At 43.0% G+C, this 22,241-nt stretch overlaps 1 protein-coding gene across 3 annotated transcripts in view; it reads left to right on the top strand.

The window, feature by feature from the left end:
• PTPN3 (protein tyrosine phosphatase non-receptor type 3) overlaps nucleotides 1–22,241 on the top strand; it is a 694,116-nt gene that overhangs the window by 464,787 nt on the left and 207,088 nt on the right. For all 3 annotated transcript variants that reach the window (XM_030204676.1, XM_030204692.1, XM_030204685.1), the window contains exons 13-14: nucleotides 15,127–15,261; nucleotides 17,295–17,471. In XM_030204676.1, the coding sequence (XP_030060536.1) occupies nucleotides 15,127–15,261; nucleotides 17,295–17,471 (312 nt within the window). The remainder of the gene's footprint in view (nucleotides 1–15,126; nucleotides 15,262–17,294; nucleotides 17,472–22,241) is intronic.

Raw genomic sequence — 22,241 nt, 5'->3', positions numbered from 1 at the left:
GATATATTGCCTCCATTTTATGCAAATCTATCTTGTGCATATCCTTTATGGATATCTTGAAAATTTGACTAGGTAATAGTTATTCAAGAATAGAATTGAAAACCTCTTTTATCGATTAATGTACCATATGGTCATGCCTTGGTTTTCAACCCAGTTCTTAGGGATCTCTCTCAACCAGTCTAGTTTTCAGGGTAGACACAATGAATACGCCTGAAATGTACGCAGTACAGTGGGTGTCAGTGCATTCAAATAAATCTCATAGATATTCATTGTGTCTATCCTGAAAACCAGACTGGTTGGTGGCTTCATTAGTATGGATATTGTAAACTGAGTCCAGGGAAAGACTTCAGTTAAGACATTATTCTTGTTTTTGGGAAGTTGATGGGTGCAGAAGATGGTTTGTAACAGCAAAGCCATAAACCAAAAGGGGACTGGAGCATCCCCCTCTTCTGTTAATCATTCTGAGGAATTAAGGCAGGGTATCTGGATAGCTGTTCATTGTCCAGAATTAGCCTATCATCAGTCTTCTAACTATGTTATAATAATACTAGTAAAAAAAAGCCTGTTTCTCATTGAAATGAAACGGGCGCTAGCAAGGTAATGACCTTCTGCTATTAATGTTTTTAAGGGCTCTCCACTTGCCTCCTCCTTTGATGTCTGTACCTTGGAGAGAGTGGAAGAGAGAGATACACGTGGAGGGGCATAATCGAACAGTGGTGGCCATCTATATGGCCAGCGCCGCAAAGAGCGGTCCTGAACCGTATTATCGAAAAAGATGGCCGGCCATCTTTCGTTTTGTTAATACAGTTGGGGCCGGCCAAATGTCAGAGATGGCCGGCATCGGTTTTTGCCGATAATGGAAACCTATGCCAGCCATCTGAAACCCGGCCAAATCCAAGGCATTTGGTCATGGTAGGGGCCAGCATTTGTAGTGCACTGTCCGCACCTCGGAGTTCAACTTTCTTGAAAGTGAGAGTCCTGTCAGGCGGTTTGTGTGCTTCCCGCCACTGTGGTCCTCTGTTCACTGGTCGTGGCGTTACTATGCAGCCTTCCCTTCCCTCCGAGGGCGAAGCAGTGAGAGCGAGTGCAATTGCCTGTGGTTGATCCCTTCTCCTTCTGACGTCACGTTACCATACAGCCTTCTCTGCCCTCAGAGAGCGGGGCACTGACAGCGATTGCAATTGCCTGTGGTTGATCCCTTCTCCTTCTGACGTCACGTTACCATACAGCCTTCTCTGCCCTCAGAGAGCGGGGCACTGACAGCGATTGTGATTGCCTGCGGTTGGTCCCTTGTCCTTCTGACGTCGCGTTTGTTTCCCTGGCAACTATACAGAGTTCCCTCAAGGCGGGGCAATTATGAACCCTATGAACACTACACGGCTTCACTGTCACACTGCCACGGAGTCAGCTTCAGAACGTTGGAGGTGCAAATTATTATATTAGATATTGAAAGGAATTATGTTTATTCCTTTTTACTTTATACCAACAGCAAAAGGCCAAATGGTAGACAGAAAAATGTTAGAAGTAACAAGCATAAACAAAACAGTAGTATTCCAGGGTACAAAGTAACACAAAAACTCAAAGTTCAGCTCCCACTCGGTTCTTATCTGAGAGAGAGACCAGGCCTAGGCCTCTTGACATCCAGTTTACCCCCGTTTTTATCTTCAAACATACACCCCCCCCCTCACATGTACCACATACACACACACCTCCTTCTCCCATACCAACCTCCCCACCCACCCCCCAACCTTCTCAGGTGAGTGAAACCCAAGGGACGAAAAAGAAGAAAAATAAATAAAGGGTGCACAAAGTAAGAGCACAGGGCCTTATATACCACTAGTAAAAATGGCCCGTTTCTGACACAAATGAAACGGGCATTAGCAAGGTTTTCCTCGGCTCCCCTGCAGCCACCCATGTCCAGCGACCCTCCTCTCCCCCTGCGCCCACTGCAGCCACCCATGTCCAGTGAACCTCCTCTCTCCCCTGCCCCCCCTCCTGCCACTCATTGTCCAGCGACCCTCCTCTCTCCCCTGCCCCCCTCCAGCCTCCCATGTCCAGCGACCCCCTGCCCCTCCTGCAGCCACCCATGTACAGCGGCCTTCCTCTCTCCCCTGCCCCCCCTCCAGCCACCCATGTCCAGTGACCCTCCTCTCTCCCCTGCCCCCCTCTAGCCACCCATGTCCAGCGACCCTCCTCTGGACATGGATCAGCTGTGAGGCATGTTTTTTTTCCCCCGGGTTCTGAAGTTGACATCATAATGGCTATGGTGATGTCAGCCTGATCTACGGAGCCTAGCAGACCAACTCAGAATGAGCCACGGTCCCAGGCAAGTCAGAACGTTGGAGGTGAGAATTATTATATAGGATAACTAAAAAACATCTCAGTAGTCATTGTCAACAGGATCCCGTACACCAGATGATGTATGGGACAATAGTTTGTTCCACAACCACCTTTTGGACACCATAGACAGCCCACCATAATGAGAAAGATACCAGAGTTCAAATTGTGCCATCTGATGTAATGTAGCCAGTGCTTTTAAGCTGGGGGCAGTTCATTGGTCTAATGTTGCAAAATAGGTTTTTGCAGTACAAAAATAGTACACATAAAAATGCATTTTTTGGTGGTGGGCACCTGAGAATGATCCTCCCAACTGGCAGCATCAACAAATCATAAGTCCAGTCCATACGAGCGCCCACCAATTGCCCCCAAAAAACAAGAACTTTCTGCCAAAGTTCATGAAGATGAGGACAGTCCAAGAAGGTATGGCTCAAAGTTCCCCTCTCCACCTTGCACCGCAGACAACACTCACCAATCCACAACTGCATTTGACAGCCATGCACTCTGGTAATATAAGCTCTATGAATAATCTTAGAGTGTATCCTGAAAACAAGCATTATGAAGTAGTTCAGAACCTGCCACCCAAACTTTAACCAATTCAGGGGGTCTTTTACTAAGGCGTGCTGGTGTTTTTAGCGTGCGTTAAAAATAGGCGCACGCTAAACTCTAAAGACGCCAATGCATTCCTATGGGCGTCTTTAGTGTTTAGCACGTCTATTTGTAATGCACGCTAAAAACGCCAGCGCGCTTAAGTAAAAGACCCCTCCCCCAAGTGAAAGACCCCTCCCCCAAGTCTCTGTAATGTCCAAAGCCAGGTTCTCAGACCATTCCTGAGCCACCCTATCCAAAAAGGTGTCTGACCTATAAAACTGCCTCTCCCCATACCATCGAGAAAGTGTGCTAAAAGCCTAAAAGTCCCTGTCCTCCACAACTCGGAGGTCGTCCACCTTCTCCTGGTTACCCCACAAGGTTAAAAAAAGATAGTGATGCACTTGCAAGTATAAGAAAAAATGCATCTTAGTAAGATGCCATGTTTTTACTAATTTGAGCAAAAGAGGGGAAAGTCTCTGAATCTAACTGTAGAAGGTCACCTAGCCGAGCACGCCCACGTGACTTCCAAACCTGAAAACCCCTGCACCAACACCCGGCTCAAAACTGGGTTTCCCAGTAAGGGCCAAAAAGGGGGGCAAATTGAGGGAGCGACACCAAAAATGCTGTCACCAGTTCCATGCCTTATGAAGAGGAATGATAACAAAAGAAACATCTGGGCGCCACCCGCCCCCACCACCGCCATGAAACAGGGTCAGGGGGTCACATCTATTAGTTAGGACACTGTGAATATTAGAGGTGAAAGAAGTTTGCCACTATATAACTCGTGGACCCAGCGCATGAGTGCGGCTACATTATATAAGCAAATGTCAAGGATGCCCAAACCCCCTTATCCCGAGGAAGTGCTAATTTAGCAAGACTAATCCAAGCTGCTTTACCCCGCCACAGAAACTATTGCAATATACTCTTAAACCAGCCCTCATCCTTGCAGGTAAGCCAGAAAGGAACCATCTGAAGCAGGTAAAGGAGCTTAGGCAATGCCACCATCTTATATAAATCACTACGGCCTAAGAGGGACAGAGGAAGAGGGTCTTAATCTTATCCAAGTGATCAAACACATTCAATTTACAGTATAAAAGTACTTTGCATCAGCACAGAAATAAATCCCTAAATATTTAATAATCCCTGGGGCCCATCGTAACTGTTGGCAATCGTCTTCTGTTGAAAGAGCTCTTAACATAAAATTTCTGACATAATTTATTTTAAGACCGGAACACGTACCAAAATGATCTATGGTTGCATCACCACTTTCAAGTCGCGGACATGGTCTCCCAGAAAAAGCAGCGTATCATTAGCAAAAAGATGGATTTTTTGCTCCACATCACCCAGACATATGCCAGAAATAGAAACATCCGCATGTAATTTGATCACCAGGGACTCCAAAGTCAAAATAAAAAAGGGGGACAAAGGGCATCACTTAAAGGCTCTATAAGCATTCCATTCACCAGCAATTGTACTACATGGGCTGCATACAATGTTCGAATCCCATATCTCTCCAATACCCAATACTTTATATTCCATGCATCCCTATCAAAAGCCTTCTTGGTGTCCAAGCTGATCAGAGCCCCCCCCCCCCTGTCCCTCTTTGCCAGCAGGGCATGGAGAATATTAGTGGAAGCATAGCACCCCAGGATAAACCCGGTTTGATCCGTATGAATCAATGTGGGAAGGGTCTCAGCCTGGACACCAACACAGATGCTAACAATTTAAGGTTCTGATTAATAAGGGAGAAGGGACGATAAGACCCCACCAACTTGGGATCCTTACTCAGTTTGGGAAGCAAGACATGAGCACTGTTCTGATGGAGACTGAAAGAGCCCAGCGTAACAAACTCTCAAAACATAGTTCGCAAGGGCTCCACCACCAATTCCACCATCATCTTATAATAATCTTCCCTGAACCCATCAGGGCCCGGGGACTTAGCAGCCTTCAGATGCCTGATAGCTTGCCTAATTTCCATGATTGTAATGGGGTGATAAGCAGGCCCTCTCATCCAATGACATTTGTGGGAGAGTCAGGCCCACAAAAAAACTCCTCCCTTGAAGCATTGTTAGAGGCCTCACAGCTATACAAACGCTGATAAAAATCCAAAAGGCCTGCTTAATATGGGGGCTTGACCCATCAAAATGGTTCTTCCCGTCTAAATTTTAGTAGCATATTTTCACACTCTACTTGGCAGAACCAAATTGGCCAACAATTTTCCAGTGCAATTTCCACATTTAATAATTTATACTTATAGAGGAGGATGTTATGCTTAGCTTTCTGAGCTAACAGAGTCCAATTCCCTCTGTACCAAGGTTAGCTGCGCCCTCTCCACAGCAGCAAGTGTGGCCAATATGCCTCTTATGCATGGATTGATAGTAAGAGAGAGCAACCGAGCATCCTTCGTCTTCCAAAAATGGCTAAGGTAAGAAATAATCCTACCTTTTATTATGGCCTTGCCCGCTTCCCAAAAATTGGTGGCACTAACACATGGCTCTCCCACTCCAGCCCTCCTGCCCCTATCATTATCCTCTAAAAATTCCTGCCAAGCTTTGTGTGCAGACTGTTAAAAGTGGTGATCTTGGCACCACACAGGATTCAAGTGCCAGATACGGGTTGCTTCACAAAAATGAAAAACCAGTTCCAAAGCAGAACCATAGGAAAAATATTGGCAGAGTCCAAAAATGAAAAAAGAGAGTTTGAGACCAAAAAATAATAAATTCTAGTGTATACATTATGGACCCAAGAATAAAAAGTAAAATTACAGTCCAGGGGATGCAGGACATACCAAGCATCTAAGAGGATCAGGTGTGAAAGTGTAAAATTGACTCCCCTACTTAAATGAGAAGAAGGTGGGCGGGCCGGTTGACAATCCATCAAGGGGTTCACCACTGTGTTGAAGTTCCCCACCCAGCAACAAAAAATAACTCTCAAACTGAGCTAGGAGCCCAACAACTTAGAAAAGGAACAGTGATCATACACATTTGGAGCGCAGATATTAGCGAACAACAACTTAAACCCTGTAATCTCCTGTGCCACAACTACATATCACCCCTGAACATCCAGCAATACCTTATGTGCCACAAAGAGGGGCATAATCAAACGGGGCACCCATGTTTTTCTGAGGACGTCCTCGCAGGACGTCCCAGCGAAGGGGCAGGGAAACCCGTATTATTGAAACAAGATGGGCATCCATCTTTCGTTTCGATAATACAGTCGGGAATGCCCAAATCTCAACATTTGGATTGACCTTAGAGATGGTCGTCCTTAGAGATGGTCGTCCCCGGTTTTTGGCGGTAATGGAAACCGAGGACGCCCATCTCAGAAACGACCAAATCCAAGCCATTGGGTTGTGGGAGGAGCCAGCATTCGTAGTGCACTGGTCCCCCTGACATGCGAGGACACCAACCGGGCACCCTAGGGGGGCACTGCAGTGGACTTCAGAAATTGCTCCCAGGTACATAGCTCCCTTACCTTGGGTGCTGAGCCCCCCAAAACCCACTCCCCACAACTGTACACCACTACCATAGCCTTAGGGGTGAAGGGGGGGCACCTACATGTGAGTACAGTGGGTTTGTGGTGGGTTTTGAAGGGCTCACAATTACCACCACAAGTGTAACAGGTGGGGGGGATGGGCCTGGGTCTGCCTACCTGAAGTGCACTGCAGTACCCACTAAAACTGCTCCAGGGACCTGCATACTGCTGTCATGGAGCTGGAAATGACATTTGAGGCTGGCATAGAGGCTAGCAAAAAATATTTTTACAGTTTTTTTTAGGGTGGGAGGGGGTTAGTGACCACTGGGGGAGTAAGGGGAGGTGATCCCCGATTCCCTCCGGTGCTCATCTGGTCATTTTGGGCACCTTTTTGAGGCTTGGTCACAAGAAAAAATGGACCAAGTAAAGTCGACTAAGTGCTCGTCAGGGACGCCCTTCTTTTTTCTATTATCGGCCAAGGACGCCCATGTGTTAAGCACGCCCCAGTCCCGCCTTCGCTATGCTTCCCACCCCCCCCCCCCCCCCCCCCCACGTGAACTTTGGTCCTCCCCGTGACGGAAAGCAGTTGAGGACGCCCAAAATCGGCTTTCAATTGTGCCGATTTGGGCGACCCTGGGAGAAGGACGCCCATCTCCCGATTTGTGTCGAAAGATGGGCGCCCTTCTCTTTCGAAAATAAGCCTGAAAATCAACCCTCTTCTGTAATAAGAGAGCCCCCCCTCTGGTGCCTTCCATTAAAGGCAGAGGCCCAAACCTCCCTCACCCAATCTCCTGCATTCCATGGAGCCTGCACCAGCTTAACAGGAAACATGGACTGATTTTGTTTTCATCCCACACAGGTCATGATCTCAATTGTGGATTTTATTCTTGTATTTGGAGTTGCAATCCAGAGTTTGGTAAGCTCTCATTTTAAATCTCTGTGGTGATGGCAGCATGAGACACTCTATGTGCTCAGCACTGTCCTCTCAGTATCAGCTTTCTTATCACAGCATGCTCAGAGCATGTTCTGCCTGCCCAAAAAGACTCTGGTTATTCTTCCAGAACACTAATGCAGGGAAGACTGATTTTTGGAAAATGGGGAAGGAAGAGTTAGAATAGAGTATGATCATTGGAAGATGGAGTCAAGAGGAAAGAAAAGGCCAAGATGATAGTTGGGGAGACAGGAGAAAGGCAAATGGCCTGGCTCTTTCTTTTCATTCAGCAGCAAACTGTTTAATTGGATCAAAGTGCTTAACTACCTTTACCTGTGTTCTAAGCAGTGGTGTGCTGGAGCCAGCTCGTGCTGGAGCCGGCTCGCATGAGCCGGTTGTTAAATTTTACTGATTTTTGCGTGCCGGTTGTTGATGGAGTCAGGCAGCGAGCACACAAGTATCTATTTTTTTTCCTCCTCCTCTCTCCCTCCTCCCCCAGCCCCCACCCACCCATGAGCCCCCCAGCATACCTCATCATGTTGTCCCTTAGGTTCATCATCCCCTCCTCACCACTGCCTGACCAACCCGGAGCCTTTTTTCTACCAGATCCCACCCACAGGAAGTTGCATCAGCGTGGCAGTACACTACTCGGCAGAGACAAGGCTCCGGATCGACGAGGCAGCATCACGTGTTACCACTAGAGCTGCTGGAAGAGTAAGGTTTGAAGAATAGCCAGAGAGGGAATGGAAGCTGAGAGAGGTAGGACTCGCAGAGGAGCAGGAGGGAGATGATGCTGGGTTTGGATGAGGACGGAGACAGCATGAAATTTAAAAAAAAAAAAAAACATTGAAGCTATTTAGGTTAGTCTGTTTCCCCTTCCCGTGCAGCTGTCTTCGCCGTTAAACTCAAAACAAAATCAAGCAAACTTATGAGCATCTATGTTGTTGTTCTTTATTGTTGATAGCATTTTAATTTAATCTCACTTTTATTTTCAAACATGCCAGTTTGTGCAGCATACGGATGAACATAGAGGTAGTAGTAATTTGTTATAAATCGTACTTAGTGTATCATTTGGAGGGGCTGGTTATAGGGGCACCCTCTTGTGTGTTATTTATGCAGAGATTTTTTTGTCTTTGTAAAGGGCCATTAAACAGATTTCATGTTCTAAGAATCAGGTGCTGCATCCATGTTGTCGTTCTTTATTGTTGGTAGCATTTTATTTCAATCTCGTTTATATTTTCAAACATGCCAGCTTTTGCAGCACACAGATGTACAGAGGTCAGATGAAGTATAGTAATGGAATAACTTTTCATAGATAGAGTAGTAATTTGTTATAAATCATAATCAGTGTGTCATTTAGAGGGGCTGGTTATAGGGGCACCCTCTTGCATGTATTATATTTGTGCAGAGATCATTTTTCTCCTGGTAAAGGGCCATTAAAACAGATGTCATATATAAGGATCAGGTGCTCAACATTCAGAGTTTCTATCTATCTATCTATCTATCTAGTTACTTATTTATGACATTTAACCCTGTTGTTGGTGCAGAGATTTTTTTCCTCCTGGTAATTGGCTTCTAAAACAGACATCATGTTATGGGAATCAGGTTCTAAATGTTCAGAGTTTCTATCAATTTATTTACTTATTTATGGCATTTTATCCCACGTTAAACTTGAATTAGATTGGAACCTGGAAGCTTTAAAAAAAAAATTCACGGAGAGAGTAATGCATGACCCTTCCCCACCCCCCCGGCTCTCTCCATGGGTATAGCTAGCTCTGCAATTTGGGGGGGGGGGGGGGAGGGGCGCAGAGTTGGACCAGGGAGAGAGCCTGTTGTTAAAATTTTACCAGCACACCACTGGTTCTAAGCTTGCCCTTCACAATGTTACCCCACAACTTATTTGGCTTCTCTTACAGACTTCTATTTTCCTACCTGCTACCTCCACTCACTGAAAGATCACAGCCTGGTTCCTCCACCCCTCCTGCACTAGTTGGGAATCCACCAGGCATAGTGTTTTTTTTCTTTGTTGCTCCCGCCTTTTAGAATGCCTTGCTCCTTTCTCTGCATACAGAAGCCTCTTATAAGGATGGCCTTGAAAACACTTTTTTTTCAGTATTGCCTTTCCAGAATAGGGGTTTTGGTCAGTTAACTGCAAGGCATTGTTGATCCTTTCAGAGGACCTACTGTCAGAGGAAAGGGTCAGGATCTCTGTCTCAGGATTTGAATTGCTTTGTATTGTTAAAATTGAGTTTTCTTTCTCTCAGGTTAATGATTGTAAACTGCTTTGACTTACGTTACAAATAGGTAGTCTATTAAAACTGAAATAAATATCACAACTTCTTCCAGCCTTCTTCTTCCCTACGTGAGCTTGCTTCCTGTCAATTCAGAGCTCCAAGGGACTATCACACTCAGCATTCCAGTGAGCTCGCTGTTTCATTTTAGTATTTAGCTCATTCCTTGCCAGTAGTATGTCAGAATGAGTTAGAATCGGGTACAGTAGGTATTTCCCCGTTAAGAGGGCAATCTAAGTCTGTACCTGAGGCAATGAAAGACTAAGTGACTTGCCTAAGGCCAGAGGGAATGGCAGTGGGTTTCAAACTGTTCTCTCTGGTTCACGTCCTGCTGTTCTATTCACTAGGCTACTCCTCCACTCTGTTTTCTAGAACTCCACCTAGTACCATAAGTACATACAGTGGTGGAAATAAGTATTTGATCCCTTGCTGATTTTGTAAGTTTGCCCACTGACAAAGACATGAGCAGCCCATAATTGAAGGGTAGGTTATTGGTAACAGTGAGAGATAGCACATCACAAATTAAATCCGGAAAATCACATTGTGGAAAGTATATGAATTTATTTGCATTCTGCAGAGGGAAATAAGTATTTGATCCCCCACCAACCAGTAAGAGATCTGGCCCCTACAGACCAGGTAGATGCTCCAAATCAACTCGTTACCTGCATGACAGACAGCTGTCGGCAATGGTCACCTGTATGAAAGACACCTGTCCACAGACTCAGTGAATCAGTCAGACTCTAACCTCTACAAAATGGCCAAGAGCAAGGAGCTGTCTAAGGATGTCAGGGACAAGATCTTACACCTGCACAAGGCTGGAATGGGCTACAAAACCATCAGTAAGACGCTGGGCGAGAAGGAGACAACTGTTGGTGCCATAGTAAGAAAATGGAAGAAGTACAAAATGACTGTCAATCGACAAAGATCTGGGGCTCCACGCAAAATCTCACCTCGTGGGGTATCCTTGATCATGAGGAAGGTTAGAAATCAGCCTACAACTACAAGGGGGGAACTTGTCAATGATCTCAAGGCAGCTGGGACCACTGTCACCACGAAAACCATTGGTAACACATTACGACATAACGGATTGCAATCCTGCAGTGCCCGCAAGGTCCCCCTGCTCCGGAAGGCACATGTGACGGCCCGTCTGAAGTTTGCCAGTGAACACCTGGATGATGCCGAGAGTGATTGGGAGAAGGTGCTGTGGTCAGATGAGACAAAAATTGAGCTCTTTGGCATGAACTCAACTCGCCGTGTTTGGAGGAAGAGAAATGCTGCCTATGACCCAAAGAACACCGTCCCCACTGTCAAGCATGGAGGTGGAAATGTTATGTTTTGGGGGTGTTTCTCTGCTAAGGGCACAGGACTACTTCACCGCATCAATGGGAGAATGGATGGGGCCATGTACCGTACAATTCTGAGTGACAACCTCCTTCCCTCCGCCAGGGCCTTAAAAATGGGTCGTGGCTGGGTCTTCCAGCACGACAATGACCCAAAACATACAGCCAAGGCAACAAAGGAGTGGCTCAGGAAGAAGCACATTAGGGTCATGGAGTGGCCTAGCCAGTCACCAGACCTTAATCCCATTGAAAACTTATGGAGGGAGCTGAAGCTGCGAGTTGCCAAGCGACAGCCCAGAACTCTTAATGATTTAGAGATGATCTGCAAAGAGGAGTGGACCAAAATTCCTCCTGACATGTGTGCAAACCTCATCATCAACTACAGAAGACGTCTGACCGCTGTGCTTGCCAACAAGGGTTTTGCCACCAAGTATTAGGTCTTGTTTGCCAGAGGGATTAAATACTTATTTCCCTCTGCAGAATGCAAATAAATTCATATACTTTCCACAATGTGATTTTCCGGATTTAATTTGTGATGTGCTATCTCTCACTGTTACCAATAACCTACCCTTCAATTATGGGCTGCTCATGTCTTTGTCAGTGGGCAAACTTACAAAATCAGCAAGGGATCAAATACTTATTTCCACCACTGTAGTTATTTCCACACTGGGACAGACCAAAGGTCCATCAAGCCCAGCATCCTGTTTCTAACAGTGGCCAATCCAGGTCACAAACACCTGGCAAGATCCCAGAAAACTCAATACATTTTATGCTGCTTATCCCAGAAATAAGCAGTGGATTTTCCTCAAGTCAATTTAATAATGGTCTATGGACTTTTTCTATAGGAAGCCGTCCAGACCCTTTTAAAACCCTGCTAAGCTAACCACTTTTACCACATTCTCTGGCAACGAATTAGAGTTTAATTACATGTTGATAAGTGAAGAACAATGTTCTCCAATTCGTATTAAATTTACCACTTTGTAGTTTCATCGCATGCCCCCTACATTTTTGGAAAGTGTAAACAAATGATTCACGTCTACCCATTCCATTCCACTCCACCAGACTGCACTATAAACGGGGATGTGGTCCCCAGTATGTCACAGCATATACACATGCATTTTATAAAACACGTGTATACATCATTGCTCCATGCAAGCTATGCTCCTGGGGAACACTGATGCATAGCATGTGTAAAAGTGCACATACTGTTATTAGTATGTATAATTCTGCATTCATATAGCCCTGCATAATTCTGTAAGAGTAATTTCTCATATGTAAAGGCCTTACACAAACAGAAAATGATTTAGAAAAGTACCCTCTTATTAATTGTGCTCCAAAATCTATATTTGAGTTGCATTTTCAGTTTTTTAATGATTGATGGCATTCACTTAGGTTGTATTTTCAGTAAATTGTGCATTAGCCATAATTGATAAAATATAATAAAACATATTTCTTATGTGATGCTGCCCACTTTCTGTGTGTTTCGCTCAGGAGAAAACATGTCTGTACTCTTAAGATGGTATTCTGATCATAGCCGAGCGTGTCTGAGTAACAGTATACATACTTTTATATAGTGTGAATACTACTACTTAACATTTCTAAAGTGCTACTAGGGTTACGCAGCGCTGTACAATTTAACATAGAGGGACAGTCCCTGCTCAAAGAGCTTACAATCTAAAAGATAAGTGATATATTAATATATTTGAAGAGATATTGCTGAAGGGTCAGCATGCCCTTGTATGTCAAAAAAACACTGATATATTGCTGATTTGAAAACAAATTAAAAAGCAATGTACCAGAATTGAAGAATATACATCGTGGAAAGTATTTTGCAGTATCAAGCTCACCCAGTGTCTCACTGTAACTTCCAAGAGTATTTTCCAATAGTAGATATTCAAAGCACGTAGAGGGACTCCTTTTGTCTCCCAGTTTGAACTTTGTTTCTTATTTTGTGTCCATCAAACCACCAATTTGTATCAATGCTGACCAACTGAGCATGTCAACTCTAACACAGAAAACTGGAGCAGGTAAAACATAACTGCACTTTGTTGCAAACACAGCTCTGAGGCCAGTCTAGATAGCAGCAGCAACCTTTCATAAGTGAGGCCATCTAGACCAATTATGGAAGACATAACTGCAAGCAACAGCCTCAACTGATGAGTTGCAACTTCTGTTAGAAGTGTATCTTCCTCCAGGGTCAGGAGGGTCCGGAAGACCCGTGCGCAATCTGGCAGTGTCTAAGCCATCTCCATCTTTTGACCCTTTATGGTAACTGCTAGAGGTATTCTCTGAACTTTGGGGAAGGCAGCCATGCTGCTAACATGGGGCAGTGGTCTCATCACTGTGTGTTAAAGGCATATGGAAATATCCATTGTACCTGAATGTAACTCGCCTTGAGCTACTACTGGAAAAGGTGTGAGCAAAATATAAATAAATAAATAGCTGCTAATATGAAGCACTCTAGAGGTGTAGCTAACTGTTCCTGGTTTTCTGTTCCATTAACAGTTGTCACACAATAAAAAAAAGAAACAAACCTGCATTAACTGTTTGGCACTGTCCCTGCTCATTCAACCTCCCCTAATATAATTTTTGCATTAGGTATTTAAATGGCATTTAGCATGTGTAAACAGTTAACATAGTGCCATGCAATTAACACATGTTCAAAGCTACAATGGAAAAATAGTTTCATAGGCTCCCACAGTTCCAAAGAAATCTCACACTCTCCAGAGGACTCAAACTCATATTATTCAAGACTTGAAGTCAATTAATTTATTTTATTTTTTTGTTATGGGCCTATTTCCTGGCAGTACCAGGGGTATAACATCCATATTATTAAATAATATGACTCATAAAATAAACCGCAAACATTAAAATAGTCTTTAAGACAACATAAAACAGTTGCTGATATAAAATGCAAGTTTTTTTTTCAAGTGATTGTTTTACATTGATGAAATATTGTGACATCTGTGAATACATTGCTTTTAATTTGTAATAAAACACAATTGTGAAAATCTGTTTTAAAAGAAATTTGTACTGCTTCAGTAGAACCTCAGTGCAGGGTTACCCAAAGAGCTATTTTGAAATCTCAGCAGCAGTGGTTATTTATTCTTGTAATTATGTAAAGGTTTTATAGATTCAGATTGCTAAACTGTACACAGAAAGATGAAACCCTAGACCAGTGTTTCCCAAGTCCAGTCCTGGAGTACCCCTTGCCAGTCAGGGTTTTAGGATATCCACAATGAATATGCATGAACGTGATTTGCATATACTGCCTCTTGCTTCTGAATACATTTAAAGGTGGCTGTATGTTAATTGACATATGGCTAAGCTTTTTTGGCTTGCTTTTTTAGTTTAAGCTAAGATCATGCGTGAAGTATGGTTAGTGGGCCACCCTTGACCAATTTCAGATACTGGTGATGTCACAGATGTTGTTGAAACTCATCCATCTGATATATTATACCCATATGTCCTGTAACTTTATGGGATATGTGGATCTCCGTTTCGCTCCCCCCCCCCCCCCAGTCCAATTTTTAAAAGATCTAGCATGTAGCATTTTTGGTTGTATATTCAAAGTCTCTGAAGTAGATACATGATTGCACAGTGACCACCATACAGCACTTGGGATAATAGATATACATTTACAGCTTAAGCTTTTGAAGGCTTAAGCTATTTGAATATGGTTGAAGAGAAATTCTTTTTATCATAATTTTTTGTATTTTGTCAGTCTTTCAGAGATAACCACCAAAGGGCTGATTTTCATTAGTTTTAATATGACAGTTTAATGTCGTCAGCAGTAAAATAATTTGATAAAGGCTTATTATATCTATTACGAAGATTGGGAGTCTAATTTGAAAACTGAAGGAAGAAAGACAGTTCTATTATTCTAATATAATAGAGAGGAATGTAATTTTGATATGAATGAATAATTGTTTCATTTAAGCATGCTTCCGTCTTCTCTTCACAACCCCCTCCTTGCCCCCTTGGTGAGGTGTTGTGAATGAAGCATGTCTCATTCTAACAGCTTGAGTTCAGTAGGTTGAATCTAAATTCTGAAGGCCATTTTCTTAAGGATGATTTCCATTTTTTGCTTCCTATCCTCCTTTTTTTTTTTTGTTCTTTTTTCCCATGTGAACCTGACGACAATACATTTTCTTTCTTTCAGGTCTGTCAGCAGTCAGGTCTGCAGGAAGGTGATCGGTGGAATGGTGTGGAACAGTAATTTGAAGAGATCCTTGTCTGTTGAGCACCTAGAGACCAAAAGCCTCCCTTCTCGTTCTCCACCCATAACGCCAAACTGGTAAATGAAGATGGATCTCTACTTGTTAATACAGCCAAGTATCATGATAAATCATATTAAATACAGGAAAAGCCAATTGAGTGATTTTTGGGCCTATTTTTAGTTCCATAGTTTTATTTTATTCAAAACGTTCTTTTATGAATTTAGTCAGAACTTTCTTATGCTAAATTCACATTTTCTCTCTTGCCTCCCCAATTGCTGGCCTATAAATAGAACTGCAGATTATACCAATAAAGCACCATCTAATGCAAAAACATTTAAACAGATGTTTATTGGATAAATATTGAAGAAGCACAGTGAATGTTCATTTCTTTGCATTTCTCTTGTAATTTTGTATATTTTTTTCAACCCAAAATGACAGAGGAAGACCCACCCCCACCCCCCCAACCCCGAAATATTTTTTTCCTTTATGATCAGTAGTGTGCACTATTGCATGTTGGTGCACATTATGGATGACATTTTAAGTTGAATAGAAATGTAAAAATCTAAATGATATAAAAATCCACTAAACAGGGAAATCTAATCAGTCAACCCCTACTTGACTGACTGTACATTTGTCCTTTAGAGTGTAAGCTCTTTGAGCAGGGATTGTCCTTTTATGTTAAATTGTACAGCGCTGCGTAACCCTGGTAGCGCTTTAGAAATGTTAAATAGTAGTAGTAGTAAAATGAAAAATTTTGGCTGCACTCCCCTAGTACTCTCACACCCCTCTTGGTTTGTCCTGTATCCTTCACTCTGTTTTTGTGCCTTTTCTGCACTGATGACTCCTAAGTAAAAAGTATATATTTGCTTTCATCAGAAAATGTGTACTAGTGGTATGAAAACACGGATAAATGTGAATTTTATGTACAATTTTATAGAACACCTAATTAGCTGGAAAATTCATTAACACCTAAAAATAGAAGCACTAACTTTGTTTTTAAGCAAGAATCCACTGAAGAGAGAGAATATTTACAGTTAATGCCCGTTTTTCTTAATAAATATCTTTATTGACCAAATGGAAATAGTGTCCAATTGAACAATGTACATTATTAATAAATGCTATAAATAGGCCAACACACCATATAATCATCTCTAAGAAGGCACATATCTACTACCTATAACTTTATTTTCACCACCCTTCCCCTAAAAACCCAGATTCATCAGTATGCACACTCCAACCAGAAAGTTTCAAACCAAGGTCCAGATCATGCATTCAAACTTCTGCTTTGTGCAACGTATGTTAATGAGTTCCAGATTGGTTCTGTTAATGCCCTTTTTGAAGGAACTAAAGCCCAGGCATTCCCATTGCAGAGGATATTCTATTTGATCTTAGATTGATGAAGCTTTATTTTCATTTGAATCAATATTTTTAATTGGCCTTGATGTGATTGAGGATCTGTTTCTGTAAGATTGGAATCATTGTATTCCATCAGTTCATTTTCACATGAGTTGTTAATAGAATAGTTAGAGCAGTGGCCTTTCATAGATGAAGCATCATGACAGCCCTCAGCCACATTAGGGGCATCTGTTAGGTCTGCAATTTGAGGCACAGCATTGTTAATTATTTTGGGTTTGGAGACGATTAGTGATAGTCTGTAGAAGTCAGTTGTATAGTTTTTATATACTCCTTTATCTATTAATTATGAACATCAGTACAATATACTTCTCTTTGGGTGCTTTCTGCCAAGCAGCTCGGAACAGAGAATGTCTTGGCTGTGCTTTACTATCTTAAATATTACAGAATACCCATGAGACTCTAGGGCTGACTAGAAGAGTTGCCTTAAACTGACCAATTAAAAAGCTTGCTTGATCCAAGCTCTGTCTCATAGTTAACTGAGGTGTTAAAAACATCTTCTATTGTCGGTCTGAAAACTGGGGTTGAGTGCTGGTTTGTTAATAGTAGATTTCTATTTTCTTCTAACTTGAGTTACAACAAGATGACTTAAATAGTAATTTTAGAAAAGCATGTAGAAGTGATTTTTAGATTACCCCCCTCCCAAAGTACATTTTCAAAGGAGAAAATTTGTGTTCCTTGCACTGTCCCCTGTCAGGCGGAGTCCCAGGTTACGTCATGAGATTCGGAAACCACGCCACTCGTCTGCAGATAACCTGGCCAATGAGATGACTTACATTACTGAGACGGAGGATGTGTTCTATACATATAAGGGCTCTCCAACCTCAAAGGATAGTGATTTGGAGATCTTCCAGAATCGTAGCCAAAGTCGAAGGTACGCCTGCTGAATGCCACTTCAAATTCAGTGTGTTATTTTTCTGTCAGCTGTTCTGTATTGAGAAGGAGGGGAATATACAAAATTATTTTGCCATAAGGAGAAACCAGTTTTCAGAGAAACATTTACAGGGTAAATGCTGTGTTTTATTTTGATAAAAGTACTGTTTGAAGATTGCTCTCCCTTTGTCCAGCTAAAAATATATACAGGGGTCCACAGAACATGTTGCTTAGTTTAAGGGATGGCATTCTGGGGTTGTATTTTGGGCAGGGTTAGAATATAGCACATACAGTTTCCTAGTAAGAAGTCCAACGTATTCAGTTCATTCATACCAGTGGGCAGTTTTTAAAGGGTCCAAAAATATACTAATGGAGGAATAATAATAATATATTTTCTAATAACACCTGTATCAAAAATGAAAGGATTGAATTCTTGCAATCTGAATAAAGCTATATATATATATATATATATATATATATATATATATATATATTAAATGAACCCAAAATACAAAAGTGTAGTTTAAATGTACGTGCTCAGAATCTTATAGTGATCTTGGCGTAAACAGCTCAAAGAGCTTCAATGGCTGATAACTGTAGTCAATTACTGTGCCATCCAGCAATCTAATTTATAATTTCAATAAAGAGAAAGTGATTTCTCATCTGATTGAGTTTCTCCTAATTTCTTCAGCTTGTTTAAAGATGTTGCAAATGAACCCATCAAAAAATTAATGCTCATAATATATGCAAGTGTTCAGTGACGATGTCACACTCGTAGGGAAAAAGGGAGGCAGTTCCTGAAGTGAGCCCTTGAGCTGGTCCGAGATCATGAGTTCCAACCCCGAGGACTGGATCCAGGGTAGGACCAGCAGTCAGGAAGCCCAGTGCTTCACCTGTGGTGACCGTCATTCTCCAGGAGTTGAGCCCCTGGGTGCTGGTGGCCTACAGGACTTAAGTTGGTTGGGCAAGAGTAGGAAACAGGCTGAGGGTTCCCACCAGAGGAAATGATGGAATGCTGGAAGCAGGCAGGCAGAGAATGGACAGCTGGGCCAAACTAGGACTGCAGGTGGCAGCTACTGAGGGCAGGCTCAGGGTACAGGCAGAACCTGTCAGAAGAAAGGCCAAGAATCAGACCACTTGAAGGGAACTTGCAGAAGCCGGAAGGACAGAGGCTGAGTGAATCAGACTGAGGAGTAAGGCAGGCAACAGACAACAGGACACTTTGGATCCAAGCTGTGGGTCAAGGCAGGCGGTAAGGCAGCTTAGGTCCAAGCTGAGGGTCAAGGCAGGCGACAAACGATAAGGCAGGTCAGGTTTCAGCTGGGGATCAAGGCAGGTCACCAGAGCAGGAATAGAATCTCTGAAGTTCACCAAAATGGTTTGTTGCTGAGGGCACCGAGAGCAGGGAAAACCCTCTTTAAAAAGAGAGGGCGTCTGATACCAGATTGATGTCAGCAAAAGTTGGAGACTCAAAAAAGGCACCAAAGAATGGTCAACCAAAATGAGTGACACAGACGCTGTGCTTGAGAAGGCGGGGTGCGCCGTGTGCCCCAGTCACTGAGAGGAGGGAGTGGGAGCACCAAAAAACCCTCCCGAAGACCACGCCAAGCGTGCCACACCAGATGCCAGCCCTGGGATCCAGGGCTAGGTAGGAGGGACTAGTAACTCCGAAGCCAGCAAGCAACCTGGCATTGTGACAGAACAAATGTCCAAAATATAAATGAAATCAAAAGCACAGTCAAAATCAAAATCCAAGAATCTGAAACGCTGCAGCTCAAAAATCACAAACTCTGATGCTTCAAAACTCACCAAGACCAAATGGCGCTCACTCGCGCTAAATCCAGTTTCACTTGCCGACTGCTGCAGATAATCACCATCCCAGTAGTTTCATCAAACTTGATCCAAAGATGACAAATTGGCTTCCAATGTTTGTAGCCATGCACAATTCTCTCCAGCAATTGCTGGCTACTGGATGGTGCAGTGATTGAGTGCAGTATTGTCAGCCATTGAAGCTCTTTGAGCTGTTTGCGCTGAGACCACTATAAGATTCTGAGCACCTATATTTAAACTACACTTATGTATTTGGGGTTCATTTAATATATATATATCTATATATCTATATCTATATAAATAAATCCCACCTCGAACATTCTGAAGCTCACTGCAAGGCAGTGAAGCACTGAACTCCTGTAGTCTTCTTAGGCTAGGCTATCAGGACCACTCCCCTAACTCATAGACCCGCCCTCAGCCATGCCCCCAGCCACGCCCCATCTGGACATAAAACGCTACCTCAACGTTCTGAAGACAACCTTCTGAAAGTCATCCCTAAACAGTTCGTAAGTTCATGGTGGTGAAGCCTTCAAAATCACCATCTCTATGCCCCGCCCTCGTGTCTAACGTCATGACGTCGAGGGTGGAACACAGAAAGTGAAGGGACTGCAACCCCCGCCAACAAACAACGAACCAGGCAGGGAGAGGAGTAGGGAAACACGTGCAACGTGTTTCCCTACTCCTCCCCCTGACTACGAATCGCTACACACCCTCCATTGCTCCAGGTAAAAATATCCACACTACATCACGAAGCCCCTCCAACCCAATCCACCACCTCCCCACCCGCAACGGCAGCCAATACACAAACACAACAAGAAAACAAACAACTCATACAACGCACCTCTGTACACAACCATCTCAGATTGCCAGATGTCTCAGCAGCCGCTCCTCTACCCTCAACGTCACTGCCCCTGCAGGGAGACCCCGGAGGAACACACAGACGTCAGAGGGGAAAGGAGGAGCGCCTGCAGAGACGTGTGTCAATCTCAGATGCTTCTCTACGGAGGTGCATTTTGCGACACTCTGTTTTGTTTTTCAACTCTTTATCTACCAGCTCCTGCTGCTCAAAAGGAGAAGCAGCAGGGGCCGGCCACCGTTACCATTCGCGGTTCTGGGTGGCGAGGGGGGCCATGAAGGTGCGGGGGGAGGGGCTTCGTGATGCGCCCGGGTAGGGAGATCGGGTGATCGGCAAGGTGGGGGGAACCTTGCTAGCGCCCGTTTCATTAGAAACAGAAACGGGCCTTTTTTTTTTTTTACTAGTGTATATATATATATATATATATATATATATATATATATATATATATATATATATATATATATATCTTATTTAGTTTTAGTTTTATTTAGATTGCAAGAATTTTAGTTTTATTTAGATTGCAAGAATTCAATCTCCATTTTTGATACAATTTTTAAAGGGGAAATTATGAAACTTGACCTTCAATAATTGTGTGCAAAATTAGTGGTTTCAAAGTAGTAAGTTATGTACCTGGTCAAGATTGAAATTGCTCCCCCCCCCCCCCCCCCCCCCAAAAAAAAAAAAAAAAACCAACAGGGCTGCAGCTACTGCTTCAGTACAGCCTCCATGCAGGGATTGCCCAAAGTGTAATTCTGAAATCTCAATAGCAGTGGTTAATTTATTCTTGTAATTTTGTAAAAGTTTTATAGATTGCTAAAATTATACAGAAAAATGAAACCCTAGGCGTTTAATTTTCTTTTTTTCTTAAGGTTCTAATATTCCACTGGTTTATAACTCAACTAGAACTTGCTGTTTCTGCCACAGGCTCATGTTCAAAATGATCTAAGCTTTTCCTCCCAACCCCACGATCTGCATCAGGAACACATCTTACTATCAGATGGTGTAAACCAGGATTTTGTGCTTCATGCAAGCTCATGTGCATCACACAGCAGTATCCCAGGGCAGGGTTAGGCAACTCCGGTCCTCAAGAGCCGCAGGCAGGTCAGGTTTTCAGGATATCCACAATGAATATGCAGGAGATAGATTTGCAAGCACTACCTCCATGGTATGCAAATCTATCTCCTGCATATTCATTGTGGATATCCTCAAAACCTGACCTGCCTGTGGCTCTTCAGGACCGAAGTTGCCTACCCCTGTCCCAGGGGAACTCGACCAGCAGGTGTAGCTGAACTTCAAAAGGAAAGTACCCTCCTATGTGAGCCTCTGATGCTCCAAGCTACAGGGTACTTAAATAACAGTTGGCTGAGCTGGGAATCTAGAACACTGGAGCTATTGAGTCTTAAGTTCAATCTCTTTAATTTCAAGAAAAAATAGGTTTAACTTCCTATGGTTTTATTAATAATGCTTTTTTTTTTTTTTTTTACTAAGCGTACAATCCACAATAGCAGTTTAGTGTTAGTGAAAAACTAAATACTCTTATTAGATAAAAAGAGAGATATGTGGTTTCATTCTCCTGTGTTATTTGGCATTCTTTCTCCTATTGTGATACACTGATCATAACACAGTGTCACCGCAATGTGTATGGATTAAAAAATTGTGGTTTTCATGTTTGAAATTAGGACTATAAGGCCAGTATACCTGACAAATTTGAGGAAGCAAATGAGGTTTTAAATTATTTAGGCACATGAGCAGGATTCCCCAGTGATTCCCCAGTCTATTGACCCTGATTTACCAACTCCTATAGAACAACCTTTTAACGTTGCGGTCGAACAGGCATGTGCGAGTTCTGATAATTCTGTGCCAGTACTGATGAGAGAGGTTTTTACTTGAGACCTGGCAAACTAGTGGAAGAACCTGCTGTACCCTTTTTGAAGTTGATTGCTAGAGAGAGTATACCGCTTGGATGCCGGTGGTTGGTCCCCACATTGGATTAAGACTTGTTCTTAGAATTTCTTCTTGTGTTTTTCCTGAATTTCTCTCACCCTCTCCCATAATGTGGGCTTTTTGTTAGATGAGTTACTG

The sequence above is a fragment of the Microcaecilia unicolor genome, chromosome 1, assembly GCF_901765095.1.
Source record: "Microcaecilia unicolor chromosome 1, aMicUni1.1, whole genome shotgun sequence".
In the NCBI taxonomy this organism is placed as follows: Eukaryota; Metazoa; Chordata; class Amphibia; order Gymnophiona; family Siphonopidae; genus Microcaecilia; species Microcaecilia unicolor.
This window is presented reverse-complemented; position numbering and strand designations above follow the sequence as displayed.